Here is a 17828-nt window from a genome sequence, read left to right as displayed (position 1 = left end):
ACGTCTAAAGAAACATGAAGAAAATGTAGTCTATTTTAGAAGAACAGAATAGCATACTCCTGATATGGCTATGCCATATGCCTGTGGGCTACACCAATTCATTTAGCAGACAAGATTCACTTAGAATTCCGTGGCATTTTTTATAGTATGAAGAATACAATTGTAAAAAGATTAATAAAATAGAAAGGATGTTTTCTCCAAACGATTTCCAAGGAAGTGCGCACATACGGCTACTCTGTTGAGCGGTTAACAAACAAACGTCAGCCTATATGTTTAAATTTAGAGTTATTTATGCAAATTTAGTTGCGATATACGTTTGGCTATATGTTTTGATTTTTAATACATTTTAAGACTGCATTATGCGACTAATGATAATTAGAAGAAACAAAAATGCATGAAAGGCATGAGCTCCGATTTGTTTTTTGTGCAGGCTGCATACACTTCATCAGTCTCTCCTTCACAATTTGACAAGCACTTAATATTCTAACCAGGCCTTATATTTCCCGGTGGCATCCTCCTTGTGTGGCTGTAAAGCCCCCTAAAAAAAAGCCATAACTTTTGCAACCCAAAATGTCTATTGAGCTCTTGGGCTGAATATAATAATTATAATTCCCTTCTCCCGGCTACCATACGCCGAAGCACCTCTCACTCAAATTGCTCTCTCAGATATCTTACAGGCATCTCAACTAAATAGTATACTACAAGTGAAGACCGACATGTCGGGGACGCAACTGCGCGAATCACTAATGATGAATTTGGAGGTGCATATTTAAGATAAAAGAACTGTCCACATTTTGCCTACTTTGTCTGCCAACAAAATGAGTAGGCCTAACGAACACCTACGTCAACCTACTATCCCCATAGTACAAAAGTTACCCTATTCTATTGGTCAACCTCTCCTGTGCAATAAATAAATATTCCAAACATACTCTGGGACATTTGTGGGATGTGAGATCCCAAATTAACACAACCACTCGCATCAATTATTTTATTTTTTTTTAAAGCAAATGAGGCTGATACAACAGCTCAGAACCATTTAGCTTAAAAAAAAGAACTGGTGATAAACTATTAGGCTATGTCTTCACATTATAAGCGCAGCAATGCGCACACTGCAGTAGGCTATAAGCGCGGATATCCAAAATGCAGCACAGCAATGCATACTGCAGTAGGCTAGGCAGAAAACACTTCTCAAGTGACTGCAAATGCGATAAAGCATGTAACGCTTTATTATAGATGTGCAATTTCGTGAAAATTCTTACCCAAACTTGAAACTCACATGCCACCTATGTATGCCAGTTAGGCTCTACACTGGTTGTAAAGCGGATTAAACATAAAGTTATTTGGCCACTTTAGTTGTGATACAAAACATATAGGCCTATGGGCTAGGCTACATGAGGTGAGAGACTATGATTTCTTTTTTTTTAAGTCACAGAAAAAGGCATGTGCTGTTTCTTGCCTTACTGCACACGCTGGGCATCATTCACAAGTGATACAGTTGAAATCGTAAGTTAACATACACTTTGGTTGTAGTCATTAAAACTCGTTTTTCAACCACTCCACAAATTTCTTGTTAACAAACTAGTTTTGGCAAGTCGAGTAGGACATCTACTTTGTGCATGACAAGTCATTTTTCCAACAATTGTTTACAGACAGATTTTCACTGTATCACAATTCCAGTGGGTCAGAAGTTTACTTCCACTAAGTTGACTGTGCCTTTAAACAGCTGGGAAAATTCCAGAAAATTATGTAATGGCTTTAGAAGCTTCTGATAGGCTGACACCATTTGAGTCAAATGGAGGTGTACCTGTGGATGTATTTCAAGGCCTACCTTCAAACTCAGTGCCTCTTTGCTTGACATCATGGGAAAAATCTAAAGAAATCAGCCAAGACTGAGGAAAAAAAAAGGTAGACCTCCAAAAGTCTGGGTTATCCTTGGGAGCAATTTCCAAACACCTGAAGGTACCATGTTCATCTGTACAAACAACAGTACGTAAGTATAAACACCATGGGACCACACAGCCGTCATACTGCTCAGGAAGGAGACGCGTTCTGTCTCAGAGATTAACATATTTTGGTGCGAAAAGTACAAATCAATCTCAGAACTGCAAAAGACCTTGTGAAGATGCTGGAGGAAACAGGTACCATAGTATCTATATCCACAGTAAAACTAGTTCTATAGTGACAGAACCGGAAAGGCCGCTCAGCAAGGAAGAAGCCACTGCTCCAAAACCGCCATAAAAAAGCCAGACTACGATATGCAACTGCACATGGGGACAAAGATTGTACTTTTTGGAGAAATGTCCTCTGGTCTGATGAAACAAAAATAGAACTGTTTGGCCATAATGACCATCGTTATGTTTGGAGGAAAATGAGGAACGCTTGCAAGCCGAAGAACACCATCCCAACCGTGAAGCACGGGGGTGGCAGCATCATCTTGTGGGGCTGCTTTGCTGCAGGAGGGAGTGGTGCACTTCACGAAATAGATGGCATCAGGAGGATGGAAAATTATGTGGATATATTGAAGCAACATCAAGACATCAGTCAGGAAGTTAAAGCTTGGTTGCAAATGGGTCTTCCAAATGGACAATGACCCCAAGCATACTTCCAAAGTTGTGGCAACATGGTTTAAGGACAACAAAGTCAAGGTATTGGAGTGGCCATCACAAAGCCCTGACCTCAATCCTATAGAAAATTTGTGGGCAAAACTGAAAAAGCGTGTGCGAGCAAGGAGGCCTACAAACTTGACTCAGTTGCACCAGCTCTGTCAGGAGCAATGGGCCAAAATTCACCAAACTTATTGTGGGAAGCTTGTGGAAGGCTACCCGAAACGTTTGACCCAAGTTAAACAATTTAAAGGCAATGCTAATTGAGTGCATGTAAACTCCTGACCTACTGGGAATGTGATGAAAGAAATAAAAGCTGAAATAAAATCACTACTATTATTCTGACATTTCACATTCTTAAAATAAAGTGGTGATCCTAACTGGCCTAAGACTGGGAATTTTTACTAGGATTAAATGTACTTGGTGTATGTAAACTTCCAACTTCAACTGCACATAAAAGTTCAGGAGTAAAAATGTGCTCAACAAAAAGCATAATAAGTTGCATGGACTAATAGTAAGTGTGTTTAAAATGATTTTTTTACGACTACCTCATCTCTGTACCTGACACATACAGATAATTGTAAGGTCTTGCAGTCGAGCAATGAATTTCAAAACCGATTCAACCACAAAGACCCGGGAGGTTTTCCAATGCCTCGCAAAGAAGGGAACATATTGGTAGATGGGTAAAAATAAAATGTGTGGTGAAGTTAATAATTACATTTTGGATGGTGCATCAATACACCCAGTCACTAAAGATACAGGCGTCCAACCTAACGCAGCTGCCGGAGAGGATGGAAATTGCACAGTGATTTCATCATGAGGCCAATGGTGACTTAAAAAAAAAAGTGAAAATAAGTTAGAAGGAATATAAAAATATTCCAAAACATTCATCCTGTCTGCAATAACGCACTAAAGTAAAACTGCAAAAAAATGTGGCAAAGAAATTAACCATGTCCTGAATAAAGTGTCTGGGGCAAATCCAACACAACACTGAGTACCACTCCTCATATTTTCAAGCATAGTTGTGGCTGCATCATAGGATTGCTTGTCATCGGCAAGGATTCGGGAGTTAAAAAAAAAATAAAAACAAACAGATAAGCACATGCATAATCCTAGAAGAAAATCCTTGTTCAGTCTGCTTTCCAATAGATACTGGGAGACAAATTCACCTTTCAGCTGGACAATAAAATAACACACACTAGAGTTGCTTACCAAGACGCCATTGAAAGTTCCCGAGTTGCCTAATTACAGTTGACTTAAATCTTAAATCTATGGCAAGACTTGAAAATGTCTGTCTAGCAATGATCAACAACCAACATGACAAAGCTTAAAGAATGTTAAAATATTGTACAATTCAGGTGTGTAAAGCTCTTAGAATCAATTACAGCTGTGACTCTTTCTGGATAAGTCTAACATGTATTGTCTCAGGGGGTTGAATGCTTATCTAATCAAGATACACTACATGACCAAAAGTACGTGGACACCTGCTCCTCAAACATCTCATTCCAAAATCATGGGCATTAATATGGTCCCTACATTGCTTCTATAACAGCCTCCACGCTTCTGGGAAGGCTTACCACTAGATGTTGGAACATTGCTGCTGGGACTTGCTTCCATTCAGCCACAAGAGCATTAGGGAGGTTGGGCATTGATTTTTGGCGATTAGGCCTGGCTTGCAGTCGGCATTCCAATTCATCCCAAAGGTGTAAGTTGGGGTTGAGGTCAGGGCTCTGCACGCCAGTCAATATTTTACACACCAATCGACAAGCCATTTCTGTATGGACCCCACTTTATGCACGGGAGCATTGTCATGCTGAAACAGGAAAGTGCCTTCCCCAAACTGTTGCCACAAAGTTGGAAGCACAGAATCATCTAGCATGTCATTGTATGCTGTAGCGTTAACATTTCCCTTCACTGGAACAAGGGGACTAGCTCGAACCATAACAGCCCTAGACCATTATTGCTCCTCCACCAAACTTTACATTTGCACTATGCAGTTGGGCAGGTAGCTTTCTCCTGGCATCTACCAAACGCAGATTAGTCCGTTGGACTGCCAGATGGTGAAGCGTGATTCATCACTCCAGAGAACGTTTCCACTGCTCCAGAGTCCAATGGTGGAGAATGTTACACCACTCCAGTCGACGCTTGGCATTGGCATGGTGATCTTAGGCTTGTGTGCGGCCATGGAAACCCATTTCATGAATCTCCCGACAAACAGTTATTGTGCTGACGTTGCTTCCAGAGGCAGTTTGGAACTTGGTAGTGAGTGTTGCAACCGAGGATAGACGATTTTTACACGCTACAGCACTCGGCGGTCTTGTTCTGTGAGCTTGTGTGGCCTACCACTTCCCGGCTGAGCCGTTGTTGCTCCTAGACATTTCCACTTCACAATAACAGCACTCAGTTAACCGGGGCAGCAATTTGACGAACTAACTTGTTGGAAAGGTGGCATTCTATGACGGTGCCACGTTGAAAGTCATGGAGCGCTTCTGCATGCATATTAGTGTTACACAAATTGCAAAAAACTATTTTTATCCCATTTTGTAACACCAAAATGTGGAAAAAGTGAAGGGGTGTAAATAATTTCTGAAGGCACTCCAGGTAGGGATAAAGTGACCAGACAACAAGATAGATAATAAAACAGTAGCAGCAGCATATGTGATGAGTCTGTCAATACAGATAGTAGCTATTGGTTAACTATTTAGTAGTCTTATGGCTTGCGGGTAGAAGCTTTTCAGAAAAATAAAAAATACCTTAGTTGAAGACTGAGTCATAAAAGTGCATTGAAATTACTTAGGAACTGTGTACACTTTGGAGTTGTGTGGCCACTTGGAAGCACCAGTTACACCTCGCACTCAAACCCTTTTTTTGTCTTGTTGCACCTACCCCAAATGTTCCAAGCATATTACCATACTACTGAATGTATCCAGAGTAATTTAACAACAAATGCAGCAAAAATGTAAAATGCACATTAAAGCAACAGTGTACCTTTAGTCTAAGAATTTTACCATAATCTCTAAACTGTTCCCTTTTAATTGCTACCATGGTTATGCATGCCTCCCCCCAAGCTCATACAGCTCCAGATATCTCAAAGCTGTAAAATAAAAAAAAGTTCAAGAGCATTTCCTCTGCCGGTCTCCCCATCCTGACGAGAGCTTCCTCATAATGGGGAGTGAGTGACAGGAAGGGAAACAACATCTACTAGCTGCTCCATAGGCAGAGGATAGCCAATTTAATGTCTAGTCCTAGAGTTGTTATAGTGTTTATCTTTTTCAGCATCTGGGTTGTGTTCAGTAGGCACGATGCAGGAGAAAACACAGGGTTGCCAAAGCTGGCATACACTCTAGGCACACACACAATTGGTTAACAGGGATGTGTGCTTATTCCCCTTCTGTACTCCCTGTTCACCCACGACCGCGTGGTCACTCACAACTCCATCGATGGGCCTGCAGTGGAACGCGATGAGAGCTTCAAGTTCCTCTGTGTCTAAATCACTAAGAACTTGAAATGGTCAACACATGCACACAGTCGTGAAGAAGGCGCGGCAGCGCCTTTTCCCAATCAGGAGGTTGAAAAGGTTTGGCATAGGCTCTCAAAATACTCAAAAAGTTGTACAGCTGTACCATTGAGAGCACCTTGACTGGCTGCATCACTACTTGGTATGACAATAGCACTGCCCTCGATCGCATGGCGCTACAGAGGGTGGTGCGGACAATTAGGCAGTGTGAAAGGAAGGCCTGGAAAAATCATTAAAAAGACTCCAACCACCCAAGCCATAGACTGTTCTCTCTGCTTCTCCAGAGTGGGACCGGTGCATCAAGTCTGACACCAACAAGCGCCTGAACAGCTTCGATCCCCATGCCATAAGACTGCTAAATAGCTAACAAAATATCGGAGTTGACATTTATATTTTCTACCGCACACTCACAGGGCCCAACACACACAGCTGCTACTCTGTTAATCATATATCCTGATGCCTAGTCACCTTACCCCTATCAATCCAGTATCCCTGCACATTGTAAATATGGTACTGGAACTGACCCTGTATGCAGTTTGCTTACTTTGTCCTTATTTTTTTAGATCTTGTGTGTTTGTTCTATTTTGTCATTTTTAGTATTAAATTGATTACTGCATTTTGGGGGTTAGAGCTTATAAGAAAGGCATTTAACTGTACATGTGACATTAAAACTGGAAACTATTAGACTCACCAGCACAGTGAACTTTCCACTGAGCAGTTCTGAGCGCAGAGGTTCCTCCTGGGGCTGTAGTTTGACAATGCCCTCTTTCAGACGCGTCTCCTAGAAACATGAGAAAAATAGTTAAAAGGGAACATCAGGCCTGAAGAGGCCTACAGTACAACATCCATCCACTACACAGGTGTTCGGGTTGCAATGTGTGCATGCTTTTTGTTCCAGTCCAGCACTAACACAATTGATTCCAATGATCCAAATCCACCTACATCTTCAATGTAGGCCACTACAATTAGTCCAATCAGGTGTGTTTGTGCCGAGCCAGAGCAAAAGTCTGCTTCTGTTCCAGCCCAGCACAACGGATTCAAATGATACGCTAATCAGTCTTCAATTAAGACCTTGATTTGTTGCATTGGGTGTGTTGGTGCTGGGCAGGAGCAAAATATTGGACGATGCAAACAGAACTGCATTCCCCATCCCAGACAGTGTCTCAGAACTCTTCATTGACTGGCCTTTCCTTAATCTATACTGATTAGATCAAAGGCTGGAAGGATGAAGGCAATAATATGGATAACGCCTACCAGCAAGTGTGCTTTCACTCGTCATGTGATTACAAGGAAGTTTAGATGAAAGGAAGGAGAAAGGAAAATAAACCATTTGACAGATGAGCTTCAGGATGTATTGCTTCAGTGCTAGGATGTATTGCTTCAGTGCTCAGATGTATCATATTACAGAGATACTGTGATATGCAAGCAGATAAGCTATAAATACCTGTGGGAAGCTGTGAATTAAACCCTGTAGGCTACACTACACTAACAGTTCCAAAGAACTACCTGCCCAAGTGACTAGAGCGACTTTACCTTGTCTCCTGCTTTGCTCCATATGGATCAAGAGGCTTCAATGGACTAAAGTGGCAAACAATTGGATACCCGTGGACAAAGGACTATGACATAACATGCTTACAGTTATAGGAGGGGTCACCATACAATTAATATGTGGGACAATATACTAGTGGCCCTAAGGGGCAAAGTAGCATTCAATATTTAGTGAGAGTGCACAAAGCACACTAACCAGTAAGTACACATGGGTATAAATGTATTTTCTTCGTCAAATTGCTGTGGCCACCTTCAATTTTTTGTCCAGTTTAACAATTTCATGCATTAGAGCCTTGAATTTGTCCTCTGGTGAGACATAATTAATGCTAATATTAAAAGGTTTAATGATTCTCAAATTGACAAGAAAATGTTTTGATTTCTTTCAAAATCAGTAGTGTGGAATTTCAATAAAAAATAAAAACAATTGTATAATGGTAACCAAGTGTCTCCCCATTACATTTTGAGTAGAATTCACAGCAATTTGACAAAAACCTTTAGTTTACTTGTGTATTATGATGTTCCCTGCCTCAGATGTCCTGCAGCGATTTTTTTACTTTACTGTTGAAAAGCGATATTCTAAGTATAAATACAGTAAAGTTCACACTCAAGGGTAAAAAAATTTAAAAATAAAAATAAATCAAAAAATGCTGCGCAAAATACTGTTTTGTAGACAACTGCAAACTTCGAGTAGGGCATTCAAGGAGTGGTTTCGATGTGAAATTAGCGATGTCATCAGCCTCCCCCTTGCTTGAGGAACAATAGAGGCGCAATAGACAGAGGCGTTGGGCCACCACTAGCCAAAACCGCTTCAAAGTGCCTTGGCTTAGATTCTACAAGTATCTGGAACTCTATCAGAGGAATGTGACACCATTCCTCCACAAGAAATACCATAATTTGGTGTTTTGTTGATGGTGGTGGAAACCGCTGTTAAAGGCATGTCTCCAGTGTTCAATTGGGTAAAGATCTGGTGACAGACTGCCATGGCATATATTGTTTTCATGCTCATCAAACCATTGAATGTCCACTCATGCCATGTAGTCATAGCAGATAATACTCCAATTTTTGGTGACCAATTTTCACATGGAAAAGTCCACAGACCCACTCCAAAAGGTTTTCGGAGCCATCATCGACTCAGTGGGTTTTGTCCAACATGTCTCTGGACCTACTCACTGCCACAGTCATACTCTGGACCTAGTTTTGTCCCATGGAATAAATGTTGTGGATCTTAATGTTTTTCCTCATAATCCTGGACTATCGGACCACCATTTTACTACTTTTGCAAACGCAACAAATAATCTGCTCAGACACCAACCAAGGATCATCAAAAGTCGTGCTATAAATTCAGACAACCCAAAGATTCCTTGATGCCCTTCCAGACTCCCTCTGCCTACCCAAGGACGTCAGAAGACAAAAATCAGTTAAGTGGTTAACTGAGGAACTCAATTTAACTTTGCGCAATACCCTAGATGCAGTCACACTCCTAAAAAAAACATTTGTCCAAAGAAACTAGCTCCCTGGTATACAGAAAATACCCGAGCTCTGAAGCAAGCTTCCAGAAAATTGGAACGGAAATGGTGCCACACCAAACTGGAAGTCTTCCGACTAGCTTGGAAAGACAGTATCGAAGAACCCTCACTGCTGCTCGATCATCCTATTTTTCCAACTTAATTGAGGAAAATAAGAACAATCCCCCCCCAAAAAAGCAACATTCCCCAAGAGAGGATGGGTATAAATTCAGCAGTAATAAATTCATGAACTTCCTTGAGGAAAAGATCATGATCATTAGAAAGCAAATTACGGACTCCTCTTTAAATCTGCGTATTTATCCAAAGCTCAGTTGTCCTGAGTCTGCACAACTCTGCCAGGACCTAGGATCAAGGGAGACACTCAAGTGTTTCAGTACTATATCTATCTCGACACAAACCTTCAAGCTGCATACTGGACCCTATTCCAACTAAACTACTGAAAGAGCTGCTTCCTGTCCTTGGCCCTCCTATGTTGAATATAATAAATGTCTCCCTATCCACCGGATGTGTACCAAACTCACTAAAAAGGTGCATTAATAAAGCAAAACCGTGACCAGAAAGGCTGATAGTTTTAAAAAAAAACTATATATTATGTCAAATCTCACATTCTTCTCAAAACATTTTCAAAAAGCTGTTGCACAGCAACTGAAGACGAACAATGTATGTGAAACGCTTCAGTCTGGTTTTAGACCCCATCATAGCACTAAGACCGCAGTCGTGAATGTGGAAAATGACCTTTTAATGGTGTCAGACCAAGGCTCTGCATCTGTCCTTGTGCTACTAGACCTTAATGCTGCTTTTGATACCATCGATCACCACATTATTTTGGAGAGATTGGAAACACATTGGTCTACACAGACAAGTTATGGCCTGGTTTAGATCTTATCTGTCGGAAAGATATCAGTTTGTCTCTGTGGATGGTTTGTCTTCTGACAAATCAACTGTAAATGTTGGTGTTCCTCAAGGTTCCATTTTAGGACCACTATTGTTTTCACTATAGTGAAAACTAATATATATATACATATATACACACACACACAAACACACAAACTCTTGGTGATGTCATTCGAAAACATAATGTTAACTTTCACAGCTATGCGGATAACACACAGCTGTACATTTCAATGAAACATGGTGAAGCCCCAAAATTGCCCTCGCTAGAAGCCTGTGTCTCAGACATAAGGAAGTGGATGGCTGCAAACTTTCTACTTTTAAACTCAGACAAAACAGAGATGCTTGTTCTAGGTCCCAAGAAACAAAGATCTTCTGTTGAATCTGACAATTAATCTTGATGGTTGTACATTAGTCTCAAATAAAACTGAAGGACCTCGGCATTACTCTGGACCCTGATCCCTCTTTTGACGAACATATCAAGACTGTTTCAAGGACAGCTTTTTTTCATCTATGTAACATTGCAAAAATCAGAAATTCTCTGTCCAAAAATGCAGAAAAATGTATCCATGCTTTTGTCACTTCTAGGTTAGACTACTGCAATGCTCTACTTTCCGGCTAAAGCACTAAATAAACTTCAGTTAGTGCTAAATACGGCTGATAGAATCCTGACTAGAACCAAAAAGTTTGATCATGTTACTCCAGTGCTGGCCTCCCTACACTGGCTTCCTGTTAAGGCAAGGGCTGATTTCAAGGTTTTACTGCTAACCTACAAAGCATTACATGGGCTTGCTCCTACCCATCTTTCCGATTTGGTCCTGCCGTACATACCTACACGTACGCTACGGTCACAAGACGCAGGCCTCCTAATTGTCCCAAGAATTTCTAAGCAAACAGCTGGAGGCAGGGCTTTCTCCTATAGAGCTCCATTTTTATGAAATGGTCTGCCTACCCATGTGAGAGACGCAGACTCGGTCTCAACTTTTAAGTCTTTATTGAAGACTCATCTCTTCAGTATGATTGAGTGTAGTCTGGCCCAGGAGTGTGAAGGTGAACGGAAAGGCACTGGAGCAACGAACCGCCCTTGCCGTCTCTGCCTGGCCGGTTCCACTTTCTCCACTGGGATTCTCTGCCTCTAACCCTATTACAGGGGCTGAGTCACTGGCCTACTGGTGCTCTTCCATGCAGTCCCTAGGAGGGGTGCGTCACTTGAGTGGGTTGAGTCACTGACGTGGTCTTCCTGTCTGGGTTGGTGCCCTGTCTGGGTTGTGCTGTGGCGGAGATCTTTGTGGGCTATACTCGGCCTTGTCTCAGGATGGTAAGTTGGTGATTGAAGTTATCCCTCTAGTGGTGTGGGGGCTGTGCTTTGGAAAAGTGGGTGGGGTTATATCCTGCCTGTTTGGCCCTGTCTGGGGGTATCTTCGGATGAGACCACAGTGTCTCCTGACCCCTCCTGTCTCAGCCTCCAGTATTTATGCTGCAGTAGTTTGTGTCAGGGGGCTAGGGTTAGTTTTATATCTGGAGTATTTCTCCTGTCTTAGCCGGTGTGAATTTAAGTATGCTCTCTCTAATTCTCTCTCTGAGGACCTGAGCCCTAGGACCATGCCTCAAGACTACCTAACCTGATGACTCCTTGCTGTCCCCAGTCCACCTGGCCGTGCTGCTGCTCCAGTTTCAACTGTTCTGCCTGCAGCTATGGAACCCTGACCTGTTCACCAGACGTGCTACCTGTCCCAGACCTGCTGTTTTCAACTCTCTAGAGACAGCAGGAGCGGTAGAGATACTCTCAATGATCGGCTATGAAAAGCCAACTGACACTTACTCCTGAGGTGCTGACCTGTTGCACCCGACAACTACTGTGATTATTATTAGACCATGCTGGTCATTTATGAACAGTTGAACATCTTGGCCATGTTCTGTTATAATCTCCACCCGGCACAGCCAGAAGAGAACTGGCCACCCCTCAGCCTGGTTCCTCTCTAGGTTTTGGCCTTTCTAGGGAGTTTTTCCTAGCCACCGTGCTTCTACACCTGCATTGCTTGCTGTTTGGGGTTTTAGGCTGGGTTTCTGTACAGCACTTTGAGATATCAGCTGATGTAAGAAGGGCTATATAAATACATTTGATTTGATTCTATGGGGCCATAGACATGGCCTGCCCAGCATTTTTAGACATGACCCTAAGCATGATGGGATGTTAATTGCTTAATTAACTCAGGAACCACACCTGTGTGGAAGCACCGACTTTCAATATACTTTGTATCCCTCATTTACTCAAGTGTTTTCATTATTTGGCAGGTACCTGCGTGTCACCATTTGAACCAAATGAAGTTATGGAAATACATATATTTTTTTAAATTAAAAAATGGTGTCACATCAACAAGCCAAATACAGCTCAACCTCAAACACTTTCATTCAAGCAGAGGTAAAACATGGGCATTTCAAACACCTTTCACGCAAACTGAAAGAGTTTATAGGGTATTTATTCATAAGAGGCAAGATTATTCAGTCCTTGAAAATCAACCACAACTAACAAAATCCTCTGATAAAGTGACAAGCAGCAAAATCTAGCCACATCCTGCTGCTATTCAGGAAATTAGAGGGAGAACAAGACATTTGGGAACTTTCCATTTTCTGTGGTGGATTGGAACGGATAAGTCCCATTTTGTGTTCGACAGTTAGAGCCATTTGTCCACAAAGTGACTAAACACAGCACCATCCAAATGGAGGATTAATTAAAGGTCAACTGCCCCTTAGAACCAACTTCTCTGGTTTTAACCTATATGGCATCGATATATGAGTCAAACAAATTAGTGTCCAAATTTACTACTAACTGTAAATAGGATCATTTTTGTCATTAAGTCAGGTCTCATCCAAAACTGAGTTTGTCACGATTTACTGGAGATGGATTACTTATATGCCCACTTTTGCTAAATGATGCCCAATTGCCCAGAGACAACACGTTGTGGTCCACCCCCAGCTGCCATGTGGACAATGTTGTCATGTCTGTATAAGGGCGCAACGCACATACATTTCGCTCAGCAAATGGGAGTGAAAATGGGCATCCATAAAGTTGGTGCAAACTTGCAATGCATTTCAATAATATTACCAGATGCTCAGGATTCGAATGGATTACATGCGACACGGTCACTTCTGCTGCCTGTCAACCCACTGGTGTTGGTACATTAGCTAAGTAGATACACTGCCTTCAGAAAGTATTCACATCCCTTGACTTTTTCCACATTTGTGTTACAAAGTAGGATTAAAATTGATTTAAAAGTGGTAATTTTTTTGTCAACAATCTACACAAAAATACTCTGAAAGTGGATTTTTCCCCCCTTTCTAACATTGAGGGAAAAAAAGTCAACACGTTAGTCACCTTTGGCAGCGATTACAGCTGTGAGTCTTTCTGGGATTGTAAACTATTTGTACATCATTCTTGAAAGAAAATTCTTCAAGCTCTGTCAAGTTGGTTGACAATGGCTAGACAGCCATTGTCAAGTCTCGCCACAGATTTTCAAGCCAATTTAAGTCAAAACTGTAACTAGGCCACTCATGAACATTCAATGTCATCTTGGTAAGCAACTCCAGTGTATATTTGGCCTTGTGTTTTAGGCCATTGTCCTGCTTAAAGGTGAATTTGTCTCCTAGGGTCTGTTGGAAAGCAGACAACCAGGTTTTCCTCTAGGATTTTGGCTGTGCTTAGCTCCATTTAGTTTTTAATCCTAAAAACTCCCTAGTCCTAGATGATGACAAGCATACCCATGAATTAAGTTGTCTGTTTGCTCAGTTTGGCTGGGCGGCCAGCTCTAGGAAGAGTCTTGGTGGTTCCAAGCTTCTTCCATTTAAGAATGATGGAGGCCACTGTTCTTGGGGACCTTCAACGCTGCACAGATCTGTGCCTCAACACAATCCTGTCTAGGCACTCCACAGACAATTCCATAGAAATCGTGGCTTGGTTTTTGCTCTGACATGCACGGTCAACTGTGGGACCTCAGACAGGTGTGTGCCTTTCCAAATCATGTCCAATCAATTGAATTTACCACAGGTGGAATCCAAATCAAGTTGTAGAAATATCTCAAGGATAATCAATAAAAACAGGATGCACCTGAGCTCAAATTTAGCAAAGGCTCTGAATACTTATGTAAATAAGGTAGATCATTTTTTTTTTAAACTTGTTTTCGCTTTGTCATTATGGGGTATTGTGTGTAGATTGCTGAGGATTTTTTATTTAAAATCAATTTCAGAATAAGGCTCTAACAAAATGTTGAAAAAGGTCAAGGGATCTGAGTACTTTCCGAAGGCACTGTATAGGTTTCCTACTAGGGATGCACGAAATATCAGTAAGCATACTTTGAGTGCACTGTATATGCAAATTAGCCCATAACTCCACCTATACAACATAGGCCTAGGACTATACATCCTTTAAGCAGGGTTCATACAGACATTGGCAAATCAAATGAAAATACTTTCTCAAGCACTTAATTTAAGGACTTCAGTGTTATACAATTGTATAATTTTTTAGGGCCTAATACAGCAGAACCCCCCTCCCCCCAAAAAAAGGTAGTGTAAAAAAGAAAAGTAGGCCATTACCACTAAGAATAATGCATTGATATTAAAATTATGATTACATTCTAAAGTACTGTATGTGAGAATAATGTGGAGATTGCCTGACTAAAACAGATGGGATGCATAGAGATTTTTCTGTAGCCGACGCAGGCACACAAAGGCATGAATAGCAGTAGCATTAATCTCATGTGTCACACCATCGCTGTTTTTATAAAGAGAACGTGACGAAAAGCAGGTTCCTTTTTTTTTTTTTTTTCTCCCCATGGAAGAATTTGTTTGGAAACCCAAGTTGAAGCCAACATTTACCACAACACCCTTCAACTGAAGTGGCGGGAAACAAACTAAAGTGGACAAAAACAGAAAGAAAAATAATGAAATCACAGATAATTGTAAGAGAGCAGGACAACTTATAAATTGGCTACAACAATTACCAGGACTTTTCAAACACCACATTGAGGAAACGTCTGATTGTCAAGGTAGGCGGCCTACTCCAAATTCAAGTAGACTACTTCAAGCCCTTTGTATTGTTTAAAATTGCAGGTCTAACATGGAGAATAGTTTTTTTTGTTTAATTCATTAGCAGATCAAATTGTGAATAAGCCCATTACACATGTAAGTTATAATTAATAGAAATAGCGTTGGTCGTTGCGCAATAGTCTATCCTACACATTTGCGCACAGTACACTGTCCAATCCGAGGCACAAAACCATGAACCCATTACCTTGGGCGCTGTGTGCTCTTCAAACATGACAGGGAACTTTATTATTTGCACACTGTTATATTACTGGGGCGGCAGGTAGCCTAGTGGTTAGAGCGTTGGTCCAGTAACCGAAAGGTTGCTAGATCGAGTCGAGCTGACAAGGTAAAAACATGTTGTTCTGCCTCTGAACAAGGCAGTTAACCCACTGTTCCTAAGCTCTCATTGTAAATAAGAATTTGTTCTTAACTGACTTGCCTAGTTAAATAGAAAAATTAGGAGAACACTGCTTCTACAGTATTATAGAAAGTATGGTTTATTCTACATAAAACTGTTACTTTGTTTAGAATATGTACATAGGTTCAACAATTGCACTCATCTCAAATTACTCCTTAGGCTACTGACCAATGCAAAGCTTCCTCAGTAGCCTACATCTCACATCTGCCTGTAGTTCTTGAACTCTACCTGCTGGACACATGGGTTGAGGCAAACTCATGTCATCCACCTATCCATAACCTGTAATACATTATATAGATGGAATGGACTTCGTCACTCACCGGAGACTTGAAGACAATCTCCCCAGAGAGCTATGCATGTCATTGTGTGATTAGACAGCCAAAATCCATAGATTTGGACAAATAGAAATGTCATTCTAGTTCTGGTTAGACCGCTGAATTACTCTACACAACTTATTTTATTTGCTAGGTAAATGCATATTGTAACACTCAACTTCACTTTTTCATGACACTATATTTACACCCGCTGTAACATATTGCATTATTTTATGGCTGGTTATGACACCTGTGTCAAAACAGACATTTATTGAAATGTATTTTTTCCCTGCCAAGAAGTTTCCTTCCGTTTGAAAGTTTGTTTCTTAAATTCTTTAGTCATTAAAAAAAATAATCTAATTTTAAATAACACACGTTATGACACTGTCATGACCATCAATCATATAAGCCAAACGTGTGCATGCCGACATGTACACATACACACGACCGGAAACATACACCTGCATGTGACCAGAGGAGGCTATTCCAGGGAGGAAGAGGAGGATGTTCCCCCTCAAATGTAGGAGAAATAAAACAAATAACATTTTAATTAAAATAAATCCTCCTAAAAAGTTTAGTTAAAAATAATCTTTCATAAAATCTTCCTCCCAACTTCACAAGTTACCAGCAACCACTGGCACGGCACGCCCCACCCACACACCCTGTAGCTGTGGAAGAGCTCGATGGCCCTGAGCACGTCGAACTTGCGCGCCATGAGGAACTTGACGGCCACTTCCCAGGACAGGGGGGACACTCCATGCTGAGTGGTCCACTTGTTGATTTCCTCCAGAAACTCCTTGGTAGCCTAAAAATACACAGAGAGAGAGAGAGAGAGAGAGATGGTCACACACACAATGCAGTCACTCCAGAGAGAAATGAAAGACTAGAGTAAGTGAAACTCAGGTTTAACATGATACATCCTATGAGGAAGTGGTGCATGTATGACCTTTCTATGACATGAAATGCTATCTCACAGGAGGCTACAGACGGCTCATAATAATGTCTGGAATGGAGTAAAGGTAATGGTATCAAACACACTACAGCCATTACCATGAGTCTGGATTCCATAAGGTCTGACTATCAACCCTACCTACACAAGGGACGTGAGTGGCATCTCCATATTGCAAATGTACAGTCCCTTACTAGATGTCCGCGGGTGTTATTAAAATAGGTCGACGTCCTCAAGTCGTCCCCCCAGGGCCCGGTTTTCCGGGAAGTCAAACTAAAATGTCAGAGACTTTAGTTCCGCAATGTTTAAATAGTTTGACATTTCTGCTGTACAAGAAAATTCCACCAGATGGAGACTAGCTGCTTATTGCAAATGGTCAAAACATCAAACGGACATGGCCGTTTCTCGTAAATGGAAAAGACTTCGAAGACGAAACTCAGTGAGCACAGGTTTGGCCAAATGTACTTTTAGCCCAGAAACAAGATGGCATCGAGGCCTCAACACTCTTTGAATGAATGCCCATTTTCTGGGATTAAAGGTCGAAAACGGTGACCGCTTCACGTCTAAGTACATAAACGTACAGTGTAAGGAAAAATAGAAACATTCATTTGCGAGTGTGTATATGGTTCGCCCAATGCCAATAAGTTGCCATTCATTTTTTGCCCATTTCATGGGGGTCTTCCCTTACCATAGCAAATACACTGGGCTTCTGTGCAGAAAACACTGACTTCCAGTCAGTCCTCCCATGTTTAATAGCTACAGTTAAATGAGGCTTGAGATCCAAGACTGCAACATCAACTTCAAGAAAATGTGCCCTCGCTATTGAAGGAATGGCGGTTTTAAACAAATGGATCAGGGCTCTACGCCAACTTGCGTGAAAAATTTAAGTGCACACAGAAATTTGGGAGCATAATGAAAAATATTTGAGGTAATGAAGCTAGAATCCTTCAAATTTGTCTAGGCGCAAAATTCCTGGTCGC

The 17828-nt window shown here is 41.3% G+C and overlaps 1 protein-coding gene across 2 annotated transcripts in view; it reads right to left on the bottom strand.

The window, feature by feature from the left end:
- Positions 1-17828, bottom strand: part of ptpn9a (protein tyrosine phosphatase non-receptor type 9a) — a 46787-nt gene that overhangs the window by 16829 nt on the left and 12130 nt on the right. The window contains exons 2-3 of one of the 2 annotated variants that reach the window (XM_014124057.3): positions 16561-16704; positions 6812-6901 (exon numbers count right to left, since the gene is read on the bottom strand). In XM_014124057.3, coding sequence (XP_013979532.1) covers positions 6812-6901; positions 16561-16704 — 234 coding nt within the window. Of the gene's footprint in view, positions 1-6811; positions 6902-7191; positions 7966-16560; positions 16705-17828 lie in introns of those variants that run through there. The other variant, XM_014124058.3, reaches the window with a different exon arrangement.

Source organism: Salmo salar, chromosome 10, assembly GCF_965601325.2.
Source record: "Salmo salar chromosome 10, fSalSal1, whole genome shotgun sequence".
Taxonomy (NCBI): Eukaryota; Metazoa; Chordata; class Actinopteri; order Salmoniformes; family Salmonidae; genus Salmo; species Salmo salar.
Note: the sequence above shows the minus strand (reverse complement) of the source record. Positions and strands in the feature narration are given on the sequence as shown.